This window comes from Dendronephthya gigantea, unplaced genomic scaffold (genome assembly GCF_004324835.1).
Source record: "Dendronephthya gigantea isolate DGI-Jeju-01 unplaced genomic scaffold, DenGig_1.0 000018F, whole genome shotgun sequence".
Lineage (NCBI taxonomy): Eukaryota > Metazoa > Cnidaria > Anthozoa > Malacalcyonacea > Nephtheidae > Dendronephthya > Dendronephthya gigantea.
In genome coordinates this window covers 2,301,310-2,317,034 of record NW_021163028.1, presented here as the reverse complement: position 1 = coordinate 2,317,034, position 15,725 = coordinate 2,301,310, and the positions used below count along the sequence as shown (strand labels likewise).

Below are 15,725 nucleotides of genomic sequence, written 5' to 3'. Positions count from 1 at the left end.
AATTCACTTGTGCAAAAATACTAAAACAATTATTCGCCTCAGGCTCGGTGATTATCGGGAAATATTCACCTCGACTTCGTCCTGGTGAATATTCCCCGATAATCACCTCGCCTTCGGAGAATAATTGTTAAATATTATATGGCCCTGAGCGTCTATAAAGGTCGGGCAAAACAGATGGCTTAGTTCTACATTGAAATTGCTGACAAGAAATTAATAATTGCAAACCTCAGGAATGTTATTTCCCAAAACCAATACGACCAAACGTTTTATGATCTTGCTGTAAAAGCAGTCACCATACTTACTTCCACAGGCCTATAAAATAGAAAATATTATCAAGGCGTTTGACACATCCAAAAAAGTCTGCATGATCCTGCACTATATCATTACTTAAGAAAAAACTATATTCGAGTAATAGATTATGGTGTTCAATGTCAGATACCATCGCATGATTATTTTAGCTAGAGTGAATTTGAATTTGAACGAACAAAAAAATCAGATCGGAGTATAGTTTTCATCACCGCGAATACAATACGTATCAGTAAAAGATCACGAGCCGGTTGTATCAAGCCCGTTTAGCTTAAACGGTGGATAAGTTCAAAATAGAAAGCAAGTGAGCAAGTCTATCGTTTTTATTGAACAAGCGAATGTTTTTTATCTTAATACAAGGATACTGTTTACAACTACATATTCAGTGCATATACTATTCAAGTTGACTCACTCAAGAAAGATGTAAGAGTGTTATTTCATTTTGACTTATCCACCGTTTAAGCTAAACGGGCTTGATACAACCGGTGTCACAGGAAATTTGGCCCCCCCGAAGGGGCCAAATTTCCTAGGAAATATGGGCCAAATATCCTAGGAAATTTGGCCCCCTCTTCGGAAATTTGGCCCCCCTCTAAAAAACATAGTTTACCTTACCATTTTAGAGCTAGAGAACTTAAGTGTATAAAAGTTTTAAGTGTATAAAAGTCTATCTAGCTGTACTCTTGTTTGAGTTACAACTTACAAACAGCACTGACGGATTTTGTATGGTGCATGTAACCTTGTTTTTGTGTTTGCCGATTGTTTTTAAACGTTTTTATGCAAATTTGTATTAATTACTCCCTAAATGTTAGCCGCATGCACATTAACACTTTCGCCAACGCATGTTGTCATCGCTTGCTAAAGTGTGGTTGTTATTCTGACGAATTTCATATTAGGTTCAGAAACTTGTTGAATATTGAGTCAAAAGTTCGCGATTTCAAAACTATATATATTTCATATATATATATATATATATATTGAGAGTATAAAGTATGTTATTGAGGGGGACCAAATTTCCGAACTGTGAAATACGTGATTTGTCCTCCCCAGAAATTCTTAATTTGGCGACCTTATACATACATAGGAAAGGTTGTTTTAGGAAATTACCACTTATTTATTTCTCGATTAAAGCCTCTAGTAATGTTATGATAATCCTAAAGTTATGCACGTGCACATTAACAATATTCGTCTTAGCTCTTCGCCGAGATGAAAAGGTTTTACACAAATAAATGAAGCAAACTAAGTATGAATACAAACAAACATTGATCTTGCTTTTAGAAGAAGCTTCGCGATTCTCAAACTCATGGCAGTAAAGTATATGTTTTCGAGGGGGCCAAATTTCCGAAAGGGGGGCCATATTTCCTAGGAAATATGACCCCCAGGGGGGCCAAATTTCCTAGGAAATATGGCCCGGGGGGGGCCAAAATTTGGGGGGGCCAAATTTCCTGGGACACCGGCCCCAGTACGGCAGCCGAACCTCGTCGCTTTACTTATACATGCAGTAACTACGAAAAGGAAAATTCATGTTGAAGATTCAAAGGAAATCCCCCCTATCATTTGCTGGATGTTTATCTTCTAAAGCTTCATCGCTTCCGAGCACTTTTACCACTTACGGGAACATGATCGAGTAGACGGCGTCAATTCAAAGAAAAATGTTACTCAAAGGAGCAAGAAGGATCGCATGTGCTATAAAGTATCACTCTCAGTCAATCCTACGACCTTCAAGTTTCGACGCTTAAATATTGTCTCAAGTCCAAGGACTGCATTCAAAAGATTCACACAATGTTTAATGTAATATTTATTATATTTGCAAAATGGTACCTGATATACGAAACTTACCGCTAAGACTTGCCTCAAGGAGTATCGACTTTTTGCCAGTTCTTCGCACATTGACAAAAGTAAGTTTCCCAAGGATACACTCAAATGCCCCATCTGCAAACAAAATTCGTATTCGTGATGCTGCTCTATATATCCAGAACATTGCTCTGTGGACATGCAATCGCAACAGCACGTGTCCAGAAGAGCCTGGTTGCTGCCAATTTCTTTCTAGCGCGCAAAGTATGGTAATCGAACCACAAATAGATTAGTAAAAAGGGGAGTTTTGTACTATAACTGATGTACTTTTTTCCGGCAAAATACGAGTCGATATTCGAAAACGTAAAATCAGTCTATGTGATTAGTAGCACTTTCACATGGTTTCACTCAAGACTAAATAGCGAAACGCTTGCATGGTGGTCAGCTTCACACATATTGCCGAATTATGCCTTGTGGAAGTGAGCAAATCTCTCATCTACTCAACATTAGGTCAAAACATACAATGAATATTTTACTCGATTTGATAAATATTTTTCTATTTGGAGTCGACCACCAAGTGCTAAATCTGTCACGTGACTGAAACCGAATTGACCAATATAAAAATTGCATTCAATTTCCCTATAGCGATCATGCTTTTCGCGCCAATTTTATTCGCTGACCAATAACATTGCTAGATTTCGGCTTCAGCTTCGTAGTGGAATTAACACGAATTACACGATAAACCCAGAAGGCAGAACTGGAAAAAGACTTTTCATAAAGATGAGAGACGTTAAGATTTAAGATTTTCGTTTATAGAAAGATTTCGGTAGGTAATGAAATGTTTTTGTTTAAAACAACATCAAAACACAAGTTTGTGTTCGTTTGCACTTTGTACCAAACTTCGCCGCATCAAAATTGCCGGGAAAAATACATGCATAATGTCAGAAATTATGATTGTAACAACAGTTATAAAAATTGTATCCTAAATAAATTTTGGTTTTTTCTGAATGATTTACCAAAACGGGAAGTTCAAACATACTGTTTTTAGCATGAAAACAATGTTTCTTTGACGTTGCTTTTATAGACAAAAAAATACACTGACTTTTTTATGACTATTTAAGACTATTTTACGGGTTCATTGAAATCTTTCAGTTTCGAAGTTTACTTGCCAACTATCAAGAAAGGGGAATTTCCAGAAAAAAAAGGGAGGACAAAAAAATGACTCTTTTCTTTAATTGCAAAATCAAATTGCAAATTGCAATGCAATAAAATACAAGTTGTTGGTTAGAATATATAAATGTGTTCATAAGAATAATAATTGGTGGAAATGAATGAAGCATATACAAATTAGCCTAAACTTATTCAGAGGTGTACCTTAGATTTATTCAGAGCATATTCTGCAGCAAAATATAAAGTCATACCAAGAGAGTAGACATACATCTAGAAATGTGGGAGAAAATAATAAAAATTTCATACCCACACAAAAAGGCAACCATTCAGAGTCTTAAAAGCATAGAACTCACAGAAGGGGGGTACATGATATCTTACTTTCTCTACAGCACCATCACTGGGAGACACATTCCGAGAGTTGAGCTCTGGAGCTCTATATGTTGGATTTTTTGTCTTTTCTATAGGAGAATGAAAGAGTCTTGTCAATTTTAAAAAAATACAGCCTAAACCCTAAAGACTGATGGTACTGAATGCAGAATCTTAGTACCTCTACCAATATGTTTAGAGATTTTGACATGACCAAAATGGGACAAGACTAAAGTATCAGGTGAGATGACAAGGGATGGTTGGCCATGTTGCTTTCCTCTCCCTAAAAGAAGAGAAAAACATATATAACTGCTTTGATGTATATCATTGAAATTTACTGATACATATTTACTAATTTATTTGATACTAGAGTATTTTAAGACCATCTATTCCACCTGCAACCATCTGGTTGACATAAGGGTGGCCATCTTAGAAATTGGATGTGGTTGAAGCTGAGCTTAAGTACTAGAAAATGGTATTTATTTCCTTATACTCAGTTTCCCCCTTTCAACCCTTAACATGCATCCTACACAAGTGAACATATCCTTAGTTACACTCATTATTTGGTGTGAAGGGGTGAGTGAGCTGTAAGCACACAAGCACTTATAACAGTTAGGCTTTTGTATCAAGTATGCATCAAGTAGGCTTTTGTATCAAGTCCTCCACTATAGCTATGCCTTAGCAATCTACTCAGTTTAACATCAAATATTTACATTGACTTACCATCAGACAACACTCTTTCAATTGCCTTCCCAGCATGACTAAGCACAGCCCATATCTCTTCTTCATTCAAAGGTGATCCTTTCACTTCGAGAATCTCCGCTAAGGTCACCTGATTTGCTGCCAACACTGGCATATTCTAAACACAATTTGTCATTATTTAATTGAACATGTTTACTGAAATGGCTTTTCGATGAGTCTAGAAACAATCTGTAAAATTGTCTGTCACTGGATAGGGAAAAATATTGAAAAAGGATGCAAATGCCAAGTAACGAGCAAGCAGGAGATATTGGAAGAATGCCTTATAAAACCAATAAAATAGAAAATGGTTATGCATCTTGTCATTGTAGGCTACAGTATTAGGACAAACTTGTCAAATTGCAAGCTACAGCAAATTTTTAGGTAAAAAGCTAGCACATCGGCGGCAAAATTGTCACATTTAATAGGGCAGTAACCAAAATGAATTTTTCACCATAAGCACAGACTTTTGGAGTTTTGTTAAAAGATAAATTTCTAGATCAGATTAAGTTATATAAACGTTTTCAGAGTTGAATAAATTGATAGTCTTCTTGTATACAATTGAACGCTATTACAGAAAAAATGTAAAGAAATGGAAGAATCATTGAACACTGCATGACAACAATACGAGCGTGATTCGGAGAATTAAAGGAAAACAACAATATAGTTTTCCGCTTTCCGATACAAGCAGCTAAATCTCGCAACGATAGCAAGGCTATAAATGACTAAAAATATCAATGTAGCAAAATGTACATTTAACTACGGAGGAATACATTTCGACTTAGAAAACACATGCATCCGAACCTATCACAATATATAAATATTAACAGATTATACCAATGTGTATACGGCAGTTGTAGGAACTTTTCCTTCGTTGAAACTAAAGAATATTCATCGACATTTTCGCTTTAGTGAATAGTATTATAAGTCGGTTAAAAACGAGTATTAACGAATGCAATCGAAACGGACAAAATTCGATGGATATTCCAGCTTTCGTAGCAGCTTCTTAAGTGACAAAAAGCATAGATTAAGCACGTATTATGTTGTATTGATTTAAAGTAATTACTTTAGGCCATTTATGTCGACATCACAGCGATAAAACCGGCGCTTTAATCAACTTTAATATTTGGACGAAGAAGCTGGAATATTTAGACATACCTTTTAGCATCCCATACTAAATCACGTTTCCAAGTTGAAGTTCATTGCGATCGTAAAAAATCTAGCCGTTATTTACAATAGCGGTTCGACACTAGACTAAATAGAGCACACGAAAGTGTATATAAACACTAACATGTCAAACGTTATGGAGATTTATATTCCCTCGCAAAGATACGCGTTTTTACTCCATGGCTACCCGAAACCCGAACTCGAACAGAATGTTGTTGACAGCGAATCGAAGCGGATTGGTTGATCCGGGTCACGTGCATCTTGATATGGGATAATATCATAGCTCAGTGTTGCTAAAATTAGATTCTTGTTCCGCGGCGTCTTTCATGGTAGTGTGCAAAGACTTCTGTTGTGCAACGAATAACAGCTGAGAGAGTACAGATATGTATCTTGTCGTCGGCCGGCACTTATGACGTTTGCGTACCCACGACAAAAGTTAGGTTGCTGTTTTTGGAACCAAACTGTAATAGCAAGTGCTTATAGCTTAGCGATTATAAACTCGTACGTTAGAGCCATCAAAATACAATTTCGATCCGTATCGCTATTCACCAAAAAATTTGGTATCAATACCACCAAAAATCCCTGGTATCAAAGCGGTACCGTATCGATTTAAGAGAACTGGTATCGCGTTTTTCTAAAACCCGTTGGGGTAAACCTCTGAAAAAATCTCTCCACTTCAGCAGTAACCAACAATGTATTTTACAAAAACTTGAACTTTTACAGTATTTGATCAAAACATTTAAAAAATATCCAATTTGCGCTATAATTTTTGATCGAAGTTATAAGGAGAAAATTAATCACCACAGCATAATTTTGCATAATGCAGAAAATATAGTCACGCGAATTGCCAAATTTTGCATATTTTGGATTTCGTGCCGAAATATGCAACTCCGGCCGTAATAAAAAAGTATACAAATTTGTTAATTTGACAACTTCGCATTGCTGTATTTTCCGTACTTTGACAACATTTCGCAGCTAATTTTAGTCTGCTCTTCCAGAGGATATTATCGCCAAGATAACAAAAACGTGTCTCAATGCCTATAGCATCCATTCAGTAAAGTCGTCCATTCAGTAAAGTCGTCCATTCAGTAAAGTCCTCTCAGCCAATAAAACATAGTTCAAGATAAATAATGATATTCGTGAATCGTGTGTTATTCGTGTCAGTTTCATCAGTCCAACTTACAATTTCTAAAAGAAAGAAACAAATATAAACGCCCGTGCATAAATAGTATAAAGCGATTATTTCATTCATTCATTCATAAAATTTATTTAACCACCCTAGCCATACACAACATAGGTACAATTTGCTGAAACTGCATCAGTGGATTGGCAGAGATAAGAACCTATACCGGAAAGATTACCCACCCATTTCCATTTCCATTTTTCTTCACACTTTTTTCAATGCTTCGTAGAGGACGTCCATATCACACTTCACCTCGGAAATAAGCGACAAAACTTTGTCCTTTCTGTCCAGAATTTCGATGTTTTGCGTGTATGGATTGTAACGCACCTGGAAAGGTCGGGGGATTTTCGCGGCATACTCCCTGAACGAAACAGAAAACACCAAAACTATCATCAGACTGAGGAAAATCTTCGAGAGTTTAGTATTCGAACAGGACGCTGATCTTGCCGTAAGGCACGAGTCACTTCTTTCTGATTCCGGTAACGCAACGTCACGGCGAGACAAGTTGCACGAGTCATTGCACCGTTTAACATGCCTTGCAATGGCCAAAATCGTTGCAAGACAAGTCACACAAGTCATTGCATCGTTTAACATGTCTTGCAATGGCCACAATCGCGGAAAAACGTAGTTCAACAAGCGTTGCACAGAGTATAGAGCTGGCTTTGATTTTGTAGAACCTGTTGGTTCAAACTAAAGTCAACTTGACCCATGCAGCAGAGTTTTTCGTACCTGACTTTTTCTTTAGCTGACTCAAAGCTATCGGCGACGAAGTAGATTGGTTGATATTGCGTAATGGGGTATTCAGTCTCGGCTATTTTCTCTGGGTCAAATTCTCTCATCTCCGGCGTATCTGTTAAACAATACTGAAAGGAAATTCCAAAAAAGAAAATTATAATTTTTACCTATCGTCATCTGAACAGTTGCTAATTTGCTCGAGCCAAGGATTTTGTACTCGCTTTTGCCAGGATGCCCATACCTATGGCCAGGTTCATGCATTCACTTATTTTGATATCTCACCATTTCTTTCACCTTTCGTAAGAAATCGCTAAGGTCTCAAGATTTAGTCATGGTTATGCTAAAAAATCATTGGCCATTCTTAATTCGCTATGCATAATGGTATGTCAAAATAAATATCCCCGTTAATAAATATTATGTCGAGAGAAGACTGGTAACTAGACAAACCTGAAGTTCACCGAATGAGGAGAGAAGCCCGGCGCCATATGCTTTAAGTTCCCCGTTCTGGCGACACATCCCAAACTCGATGGTGAACCAGTACAACTGTAAGAAATAAAACGGTGAAAATCGAACACAGGATAATCAATATTTCCAGAGCGAGTTGGTCCCGTGAACAGCAGGGTCATCCATCGGATGTTTTCGCTCGAAATTTTACGAGGATCCTGCAATTACTTACAAGGCCGGTGCATGAACACTCTTTTTCTCTACAAACACAAACTCAAGGAGGAATTTGGTTAACTAATCGGCCAATTAACTAGTCGGTCAATTTGTTTTTACTTAAGAATCAAACTATAATTCAAACAAGACACAGATTGAGACTGTAAATTTTCGACTTATTACAAAGTCATCTTCAGACAGAAAGGAGACGGTTGATTCTGAAGATGTCTTGTTTGTTCGGAATTTGCTTTTTACTTTACTTTTTTAAATTGTCGGCTGGTCATGGTTTTTTTGTTTGTTTTGTTTTCACTTTTCAGGTAAGTCAAGAATGCTAAAGCCTAAATGTTTTATACTTCGTGTAAAATACTAAATAATCTACCTTTTAACGGAGGTAGTCTATATTTATTAATAAACAAGTTTGCTGATTGATCTAAAACGAAATTCCTCTTTGTTCTAAAACACAGCGAGAAGCAGTGAAAATTGCGTTCTTGCGCTGGTTATAACCTTTTTCCTTTCTCTTGCAATCAACATATACACATGTAATTGCCGAGTGATCATTTGCTACAAACCGCGAAGTATTGGTCCGGTCCCTATATAGCCGATTTTCCATTACGTCTTTTCATTCGTTTCGCCTGCGCGGGCAAAATGAATATGTAATCGAAACAACCCTTCAATCTCCTAGTAAAATACGTCATTCCATCATTAGAAGACGTAGGTATCTTTTAGACCATTATTAGGGACCTTAAGCATGTATAGGACGCGAACGCGACGACGACGGCTATCAATACAATGGGTCATTGAAAAGAAATGAATAATTAAAGACCCATGATGAGTTTTAGACGTCGTCTTCGTTCTGTTTACAACGGGAAAACGTCGTTTTTTACGTCGTGCCTAGCACGCGGTTGCATTTCAGGACCCAGCGAGCCCTACCTCAAATAGGCTCTATAGAATTGTCCTTAAACATAAACACAATATTTTTAACGCCTTATATCTCACTAAATCGGTACAATTACGTAATAATATACAACAACCACTTCGCCATAGCATTTATTTAAAGGAGAATTTCAGCCGCGTCGTCGTCGTGTTGCCGTTCAATATGCTTAAGGTCCCTATTATCGAAGGGATTACGACGTCAGTGAGAGAGGTTTATATTATAAAGAGAATACCGTTGCCAATTTTTTTATCCATTCATCGGGAGCGCCCAAAGATGCTAAACCAATTTCCTACAAAAAAGAGCAAAATTGTGGAAATGCTATACGCAGAAAATTTACTCCAAAGTTAATTCACATCTCTTTGACTTTGCGTGATTATTGTTTGAGCTTTTATTGACGGCTTCCTACTAAAAGAACTCGCGGAACTGATAATTAGAGCTCAGATAATCATTATTTTCAAGAGGCCGTTTGCATGCAGAGTATAAAAAAGAATCAATGCATGTATATGAAATTTACCTATATAACTATATGCATCATATTTACATAATTAAAAATAAAAATAAAATTCACACATGATATATAACACACTGATGAATAAACTATATATTTGCCTATTGAGAACATTAACCAAAATGAGCAGGTATATACCTGGGAGAACCGAGCAAATGCTGGATCAGCAAATAATGGCACGTGACCAATCAACTCATGACAAATATCCCTTAAAAAATAGTGAAAAAAAGATATTATGTCTACACAATTGCACGCATTTGTTCAGTAAAAGTAAACTCACGGCTCAGGTGTGTACAGCGGCTTTGATGAATGTCTAATGTACTGAGTGCTGTGAAAGACACGGAATGCCAAGCCAGCCAAGAAGTCGCGTGACGAAAGCAAGCCTGCGACGGGGCGTAGAGTAAAACCAGTTCGACCTGCAAAATTGGGTGAAAGGATTCGTTAATCGTGACGCTTCAGCGCAGCACTGAATCGCGTCGACAAAATATGATTGCTAATATTTCATTATGGTTTTCAGGGTTTCCACTGACAATGCAAGGAAATTTGCTTCCAATTGACAACCATAAGGGAGGGAGGGATTTGTATTAATAGGATATATTATATGCATTCTTTTCAAAACTTCTTTCTCGTCATTGCTATTCCCCTATGAGGACAGCTATATGCTAATAAGTTGTGGAAACCCTGATGATGCCATTTGGTTGCGGATTTCCGGAAGTCAAGGACAAACCAAGAGATTTCAGGAGTTCTCGAAAAGGTGTTCCAGATATTATTCTGTATCATTTAATTTTCAAGCAGAAAGCGTGAAATGAGAAGTGGCTTAAATTTTTAGATATCCTAAATGCCTCTAGAAACCTTACTATAAACTATATATTGAAAAACAACAGACAAGCACGAAATAAAAAGCAACATTAAAAATTCTCGCTTTTAAGTGGACATATATTATATGTAAAAGGAAAATAATTCCTATAAAATTATTTACCTTTCAAATAATTTGACACGACTTGCAATTGCGGAATTTGACCTTTTCTGTTAAAAAGTAAAAAACTCTTAGTAAAAAATATCCTGAATCGACTAACTTTATACTGCTAAACCCAAAAGTTTGCTTTTGATCATTTTTGAACGTTTTCGTGCACGTGTTCTGCCAAGAAACTAAGTACAATTAGCCTAACAAACATAATTCACTCATGGGGTAGTAACATAACAGCTAGCCTTCCACATCTTTGCGACTTTGGATTTTACCACAACTTCTAACAATGTCAAAGAGCAGCAATAATCAAAATATGGTTTCAAAGTGGAATTATTTATCTCTATAATCTCATGCAGGCTTTTTCGAGGAACAAAGAAAACAAAATGATTGATCTGGCTTTCAGCTTCAATTCCCAAAAACTTTTAGTTTTACTGTTATAGACCTGGAGGTCTAGTATAACCGTACAAGTTTGTGAGCATTAATTCAAGTCACTTACGCCAAGAAAAAATTAAATTATAAACTTATACTGAACTAAACTAAAGGTTTTATATAATAGACCTTATGCATAATGACGTAACAAGCCGTGGGAAATTTTGAAGTTTGAATAGCCGTGACTACTAAAACCAGGCGTCACGGCTTGATACGTCATTATGCATAAGGTCTACTGAATATAGTTCTGCAAGCTCTGATAGTAGTCCAGTTACAGTAGCATCCATGCGATGAAGTCTCCGCGCATCTATATTGTTTTAGAGTTACCACACTGCAGGAAAATCTTTTCTTACTTGTAGCCACAGCTTTCCATCAACATGGGCCAGACGTCGTTGTGTTCCTTGCAAGCGTGAGTTTTAAACAATCTGCTGAGTTCACCAAGAATCGTGTTCCTATGAAAATTAAAAAGCGATAATGACCACACAGTCCCGTAACATTCCTTCTAAACATTTTCCGCGATTTTGCAAAATCTCGAAGGCTTACCATGTTTCAATTTCTGCCTCCGTGTAGTTCACTTTTGGAATAGGTTCTCCACTATAACAGTGAAAGAATATTTAAGATTTTCTTTCGAACACTTTTTTGTATTGAAGGCGATATGAACTCGCTAAAGTGTAGGACAAGGAAACACGTTGCTGCAGTGTCAGCCGGATTAAGAATGGCGATTGTGAATTAATCGCCCCAACTCTCACTCAAGCAAACACATGATCCATCAATCCACTTGCATGGAGACTGCATAGAAATTTGATGAAACGCCACCCAGACTATTCGGAACGAAAGAATATGAGAAGCTATCCAGTGAACATTAAGCTTTTAGACCCAGAGTGAGGGGGGTTCAATTAGATGATATATGTGGACATGTCATTTGACGACAAGATACTTGAAAAACTGGGCCACTAAAAAGGCACTTTGCTCTCTGGCTGTTTTCAGTGAAACAAGTCCGCCATATAGGAATGGCATTATCAAATACACGGATCAACAGGAGCAAGACTTTGTCTGTGATTGAAAAGGATTACATTTCTAGTTTCAACAAAAGCATGGATGCTTTTCAATGCCATGCAGCAACTCGAAAGATGTTCGGCCAGTCACTTACTGTCTATATTGAATGGCAATATCTGCAAATTCTTTTCTCCGTGCTCGATAGACCTCGTCTGTGAAACCCTGAAATGCAATACAATGATTTCAACCACTCATGCATTTCTCGCTTGCACTTCATGCCCACGTCATGACAAGTTCATTTGTCCTTGTATACAGCATGCCAGGGGCGGATTAGCGTTATGAGTGTCACCGGGCGATAGGCCAAAAGGGCCCACCTGATGACGTCATTGAAGGAAGACAATATTGGGATTTTTTTAATCGTTGTTGGGCAATAAGCCTCGTTTTCGTGCAATATGAAGGCACAGCCACTAAGTTTCGAAATTGGTATATTTTACTTATTTACATAATGTGCGCTTATGTATGCTAAACTAAAGCCGCTTTTAGTAAATTATGTCACCTGAATATGATGACATCGACGGTCTATATTTATCTATAACATGAGTCAGCAAAATGTTCGGAATGTTTGCCATTGTTTGGTATGCATTGGGCTTGTGTAACACGGGTAAAAGTGCAACTTACGATACAATACTAGTTTAACTCTGTCCCGTACTTGCAAGACATAATTTCGGTTTTCCTGTAGTTCCAATCGAAATCGTGATTTTATTTTGTTGCTATTATTTCCAATAGGCTCGATCGCAAACAGGTTTTGAGACATTGCAAGCTTATAACAAGCACCCATAGCCAGGGCCCCCTTATTTTACAAGAGTGGGGGCCCACCGGGGCATCGCCCGGTAGCCCGGTGGGCTAATCCGCCCCTGCAGCATGCCATTAAAGCAAAAACAAAAATTTCCATGTAGCTTCCAAATTCGAACAATGCATTTGTAAAACTAAAAGTAAAAGACTAAAACTTGGCGCAAATATACTGTATGAGGATAGTCATGATAGTGAGATGACTAACGAAAATCAGTATAACTAATAAATATAATAGAACATTAACATATGGACAAGTGTCGCTAGTGCGCATCATATGAAAACAATGTCAATGATCCCAATTTTCAAGTGACCTACAAGACCTGGAAAGCGCTTTGCCCTTCCTCAACAACCGGAGGCGGGCTTTATGGTAAGTCTTGAACGCTGCAAAAACCAGTGATTCACTCACGGGATGATCTGCATCCAATTCAGCGCCATAGCTGCAAATTCTGTTTGCAAACTCATCCAAATCTGCAATATTCTTTGGAAACCAAGGAACTATGAACAAACAGAATAAAATTGCAGCTCGTATTATGGAATAATAGAACAAATAACATCACCATATTGGAGATATTGGATGAAGAGAACATTCAAGACAGGTGTTTCATTTCATACTTCAAGCAAAACGAGAAACAAGAGTTAAAAAAGATTGAATGTTGCCGTTGGCAAGCTATGTAGTGTGAGAGCAAGTGTGTGTTTCCTATCAATCATGCCTGCAAGACTACATATATCTGTATGTGACAGTGTACATATACTACAAAGTGTGTCATTTAAACTAAAGCCCTGCTTTTTCTACTTTTCAGCTAAATTATTAAAGAGTCTTCAAAATGTAAGAGTAAGAAACATCCATGAAGTGAAATAAAAAAAAGTTTGGTAGTTGCCTAATTTACTGAAAAATTGCACCATGTAATGGGGCCTAAAAGTTACTCATTTTAATCTTGTTGAACAAAAGACAATACTTGTATTGAACCGAAGCATATCATGTGCCTTTCTTCCATAAAAGTTGTGTACATTGAATAGTAATGCTGTAAAGGCATTGAAACAAAAGATTGCACTAATGCATGTCCCATACTTGCAAGCATTTTGATTGAAACCTTATGTGATTGAAACTTTTTCAGTCAGTCATGTCAAACTTACCCTCTTCATTCTCGCCAGCAAACACTTTAACCTTTTCCGCCTTTTCTTCTAGTTCTTTTAATACTGGATCCAATGTTGCTCTTGATCCAGAGCAGTCAACATAGAACTCAAAATAGGTAGATTGACCGTTGGCAGGCCTTGACTCGATGTGGGTTAGGTTGATGCCATTGTCCTTAGGTATTTGAAATAGGAATTTTACATTTTAAGCATGTGTTCAACAGTGACACTAGAAAACAATAGACCTTATGCATAATGACGTAACAAGCATAATGTGACACCTGCAGGGAATTCTGGTCGTAGTAGTCAAGGCGGAAAATTTTGAAGTTTGAATTTTTCGCTGGGACTACTAAAACCAGAATTCCCTGCAGGCGTGACGACTTGATACATCATTATGCATATATAAGGTCTTTTCAGAGAATTGGAAATGATAAATATGAAAAGACAGTTATCCTGCATACAGGAAATGTTTTCCTAAGTAGTTCTATATTCCTCCATGGAAAATAATTGATCCCAGGGTCTTAGCCAATAAGGCCATATCCAACAAAACCAATTTTATCATTATAGAATTACACCAGAAGATCAACATAAACATTCAAGGCTAACTTTAAACTTTAAGCATAAGATTAAAGAGTTATAATGATAAATAGTTGGTTATTTGTAAGATTAAAATAATAAATATTGGGCATTTTAAACAATGGCTTGGTTTCCATAGAGAATTAATTGAAAAGCTTTTATAATTAGGAACTTATAATGACAAAGGTCTTAGAACTATTTTTTAAATTTATTTTAGTATTCAATATATAATACTGTAATTCAATACAGATCGAATTTCTCATTGGCAATGTAACATTACATATCACATGTATTTCAATTGTATTTCTTTTGAAAAAGCACGTTAATGCTGGAAGCCGGCGAAATTTGCAATTTAAACCAGTCTGGACCACTTCGATATAACATCCTATAGCTCTGCAAACATTTACAGTTCAGTCGTGGTGATAAATAGTTTAAGCAAATTGCTATTTGAATTGATTTTATCTAGTATATTACGAAGGACTCTAATGGTGTAAGAAAAGTCGGATTTTGTTATTTTTGTAGTGGTTCAGCGAAGAAAACTAATTGCGTGACTTCGAAGGCATATGTTAACACAAGAATTTGATGACGTACCACACTACCACTAGACTCTTTTCAACCAATTTGGGATACGAATCACACAAATCAAAGTGGTTAGAGGAAAAATTATGATGCAGAAATGCTCTATACGTCAGAAGTACACATATCCGACAAGAATCAGACCCAAAAAACCTAAATATTTGCATTGTCTAAACCTCTTAATTAATGTTTATATAGCGTTGCGTTGCAAACATCTCAAGCCCAATGAAATCACAAACCTTAAAAACTTTTAAAGCTTCATGGAGGGTACCGACTTCTTCTTTAAGAGCAAAAACCAACGATGTCTTACCATTTTCGAATTTCTCGCTTGGAACGTAAGCATAACCACCATCCTAAAAAAACAAACGAACAATCAATGAAATATCGTACGGCTCCATTCGCATTTTTTGAAAGAAAAGCATTGCTCACTTTGCTATCATTTAGTTTAGCCTTTTTGGCCGGGATTGGGTCCTGTAAATCCATGTTTTACGCTGAGATTTTCGACGATGGTTGTCAAAACATTAAAAGCTGATTACAAACGAAATAATTTGCAAAACAAGAAAAGCGTGTCGATTCGAAGTATTCCCAATTTTCTGATGCAATCTCGTTTGTTTTTTAAAGAAGACGTTCGTAGGTGGTTAGT

At 36.9% G+C, this 15,725-nt stretch overlaps 2 protein-coding genes across 2 annotated transcripts in view; both read right to left on the bottom strand.

Annotated features, from left to right (window-relative positions):
- The window catches only part of LOC114520772 (tyrosine-protein phosphatase non-receptor type 13-like), a 42,206-nt gene extending 36,474 nt beyond the window's left edge, over nucleotides 1-5,732 (bottom strand). Inside the window, exons 1-7 of the mRNA XM_028541107.1 lie at nucleotides 5,530-5,732; nucleotides 4,357-4,492; nucleotides 3,815-3,916; nucleotides 3,646-3,725; nucleotides 3,472-3,537; nucleotides 2,143-2,235; nucleotides 226-312 (exon numbers count right to left, since the gene is read on the bottom strand). Of these exons, the coding sequence (XP_028396908.1) occupies nucleotides 226-312; nucleotides 2,143-2,235; nucleotides 3,472-3,537; nucleotides 3,646-3,725; nucleotides 3,815-3,916; nucleotides 4,357-4,489 (561 nt within the window). The 5' untranslated portion in view covers nucleotides 4,490-4,492; nucleotides 5,530-5,732. The remainder of the gene's footprint in view (nucleotides 1-225; nucleotides 313-2,142; nucleotides 2,236-3,471; nucleotides 3,538-3,645; nucleotides 3,726-3,814; nucleotides 3,917-4,356; nucleotides 4,493-5,529) is intronic.
- Nucleotides 5,733-6,213: 481 nt separating this feature from the next.
- On the bottom strand, nucleotides 6,214-15,707 carry LOC114520920 (protein henna-like). Its single transcript, XM_028541271.1, has 15 exons — nucleotides 15,512-15,707; nucleotides 15,322-15,435; nucleotides 13,934-14,105; nucleotides 13,206-13,294; nucleotides 12,102-12,169; nucleotides 11,495-11,545; nucleotides 11,305-11,403; nucleotides 10,535-10,581; nucleotides 9,836-9,971; nucleotides 9,694-9,763; nucleotides 9,280-9,336; nucleotides 7,904-7,999; nucleotides 7,451-7,584; nucleotides 6,904-7,082; nucleotides 6,214-6,726 (listed from the first exon to the last, which is right to left on the bottom strand). The coding sequence occupies exons 1-14, from the start codon at nucleotides 15,563-15,565 to the stop codon at nucleotides 6,926-6,928; spliced, it is 1,344 nt and encodes a 447-aa protein (XP_028397072.1). The 5' UTR covers nucleotides 15,566-15,707; the 3' UTR covers nucleotides 6,214-6,726; nucleotides 6,904-6,925.
- Nucleotides 15,708-15,725: the final 18 nt, after the last annotated feature.

Coding starts and splice junctions, on each gene's coding strand:
- LOC114520920 (XM_028541271.1), bottom strand. CDS start 15,565: ATGGATTTACAGGACCCAATCCCGGCCAAAAAGGCTAAACTAAATGAT. Junction 11,404..11,494: donor GAGGCAGAAATTGAAACATG/GTAAGCCTTCGA, acceptor TAATTTTCATAG/GAACACGATTCTTGGTGAAC. Junction 9,764..9,835: donor CCGCTGTACACACCTGAGCC/GTGAGTTTACTT, acceptor CTATTTTTTAAG/GGATATTTGTCATGAGTTGA.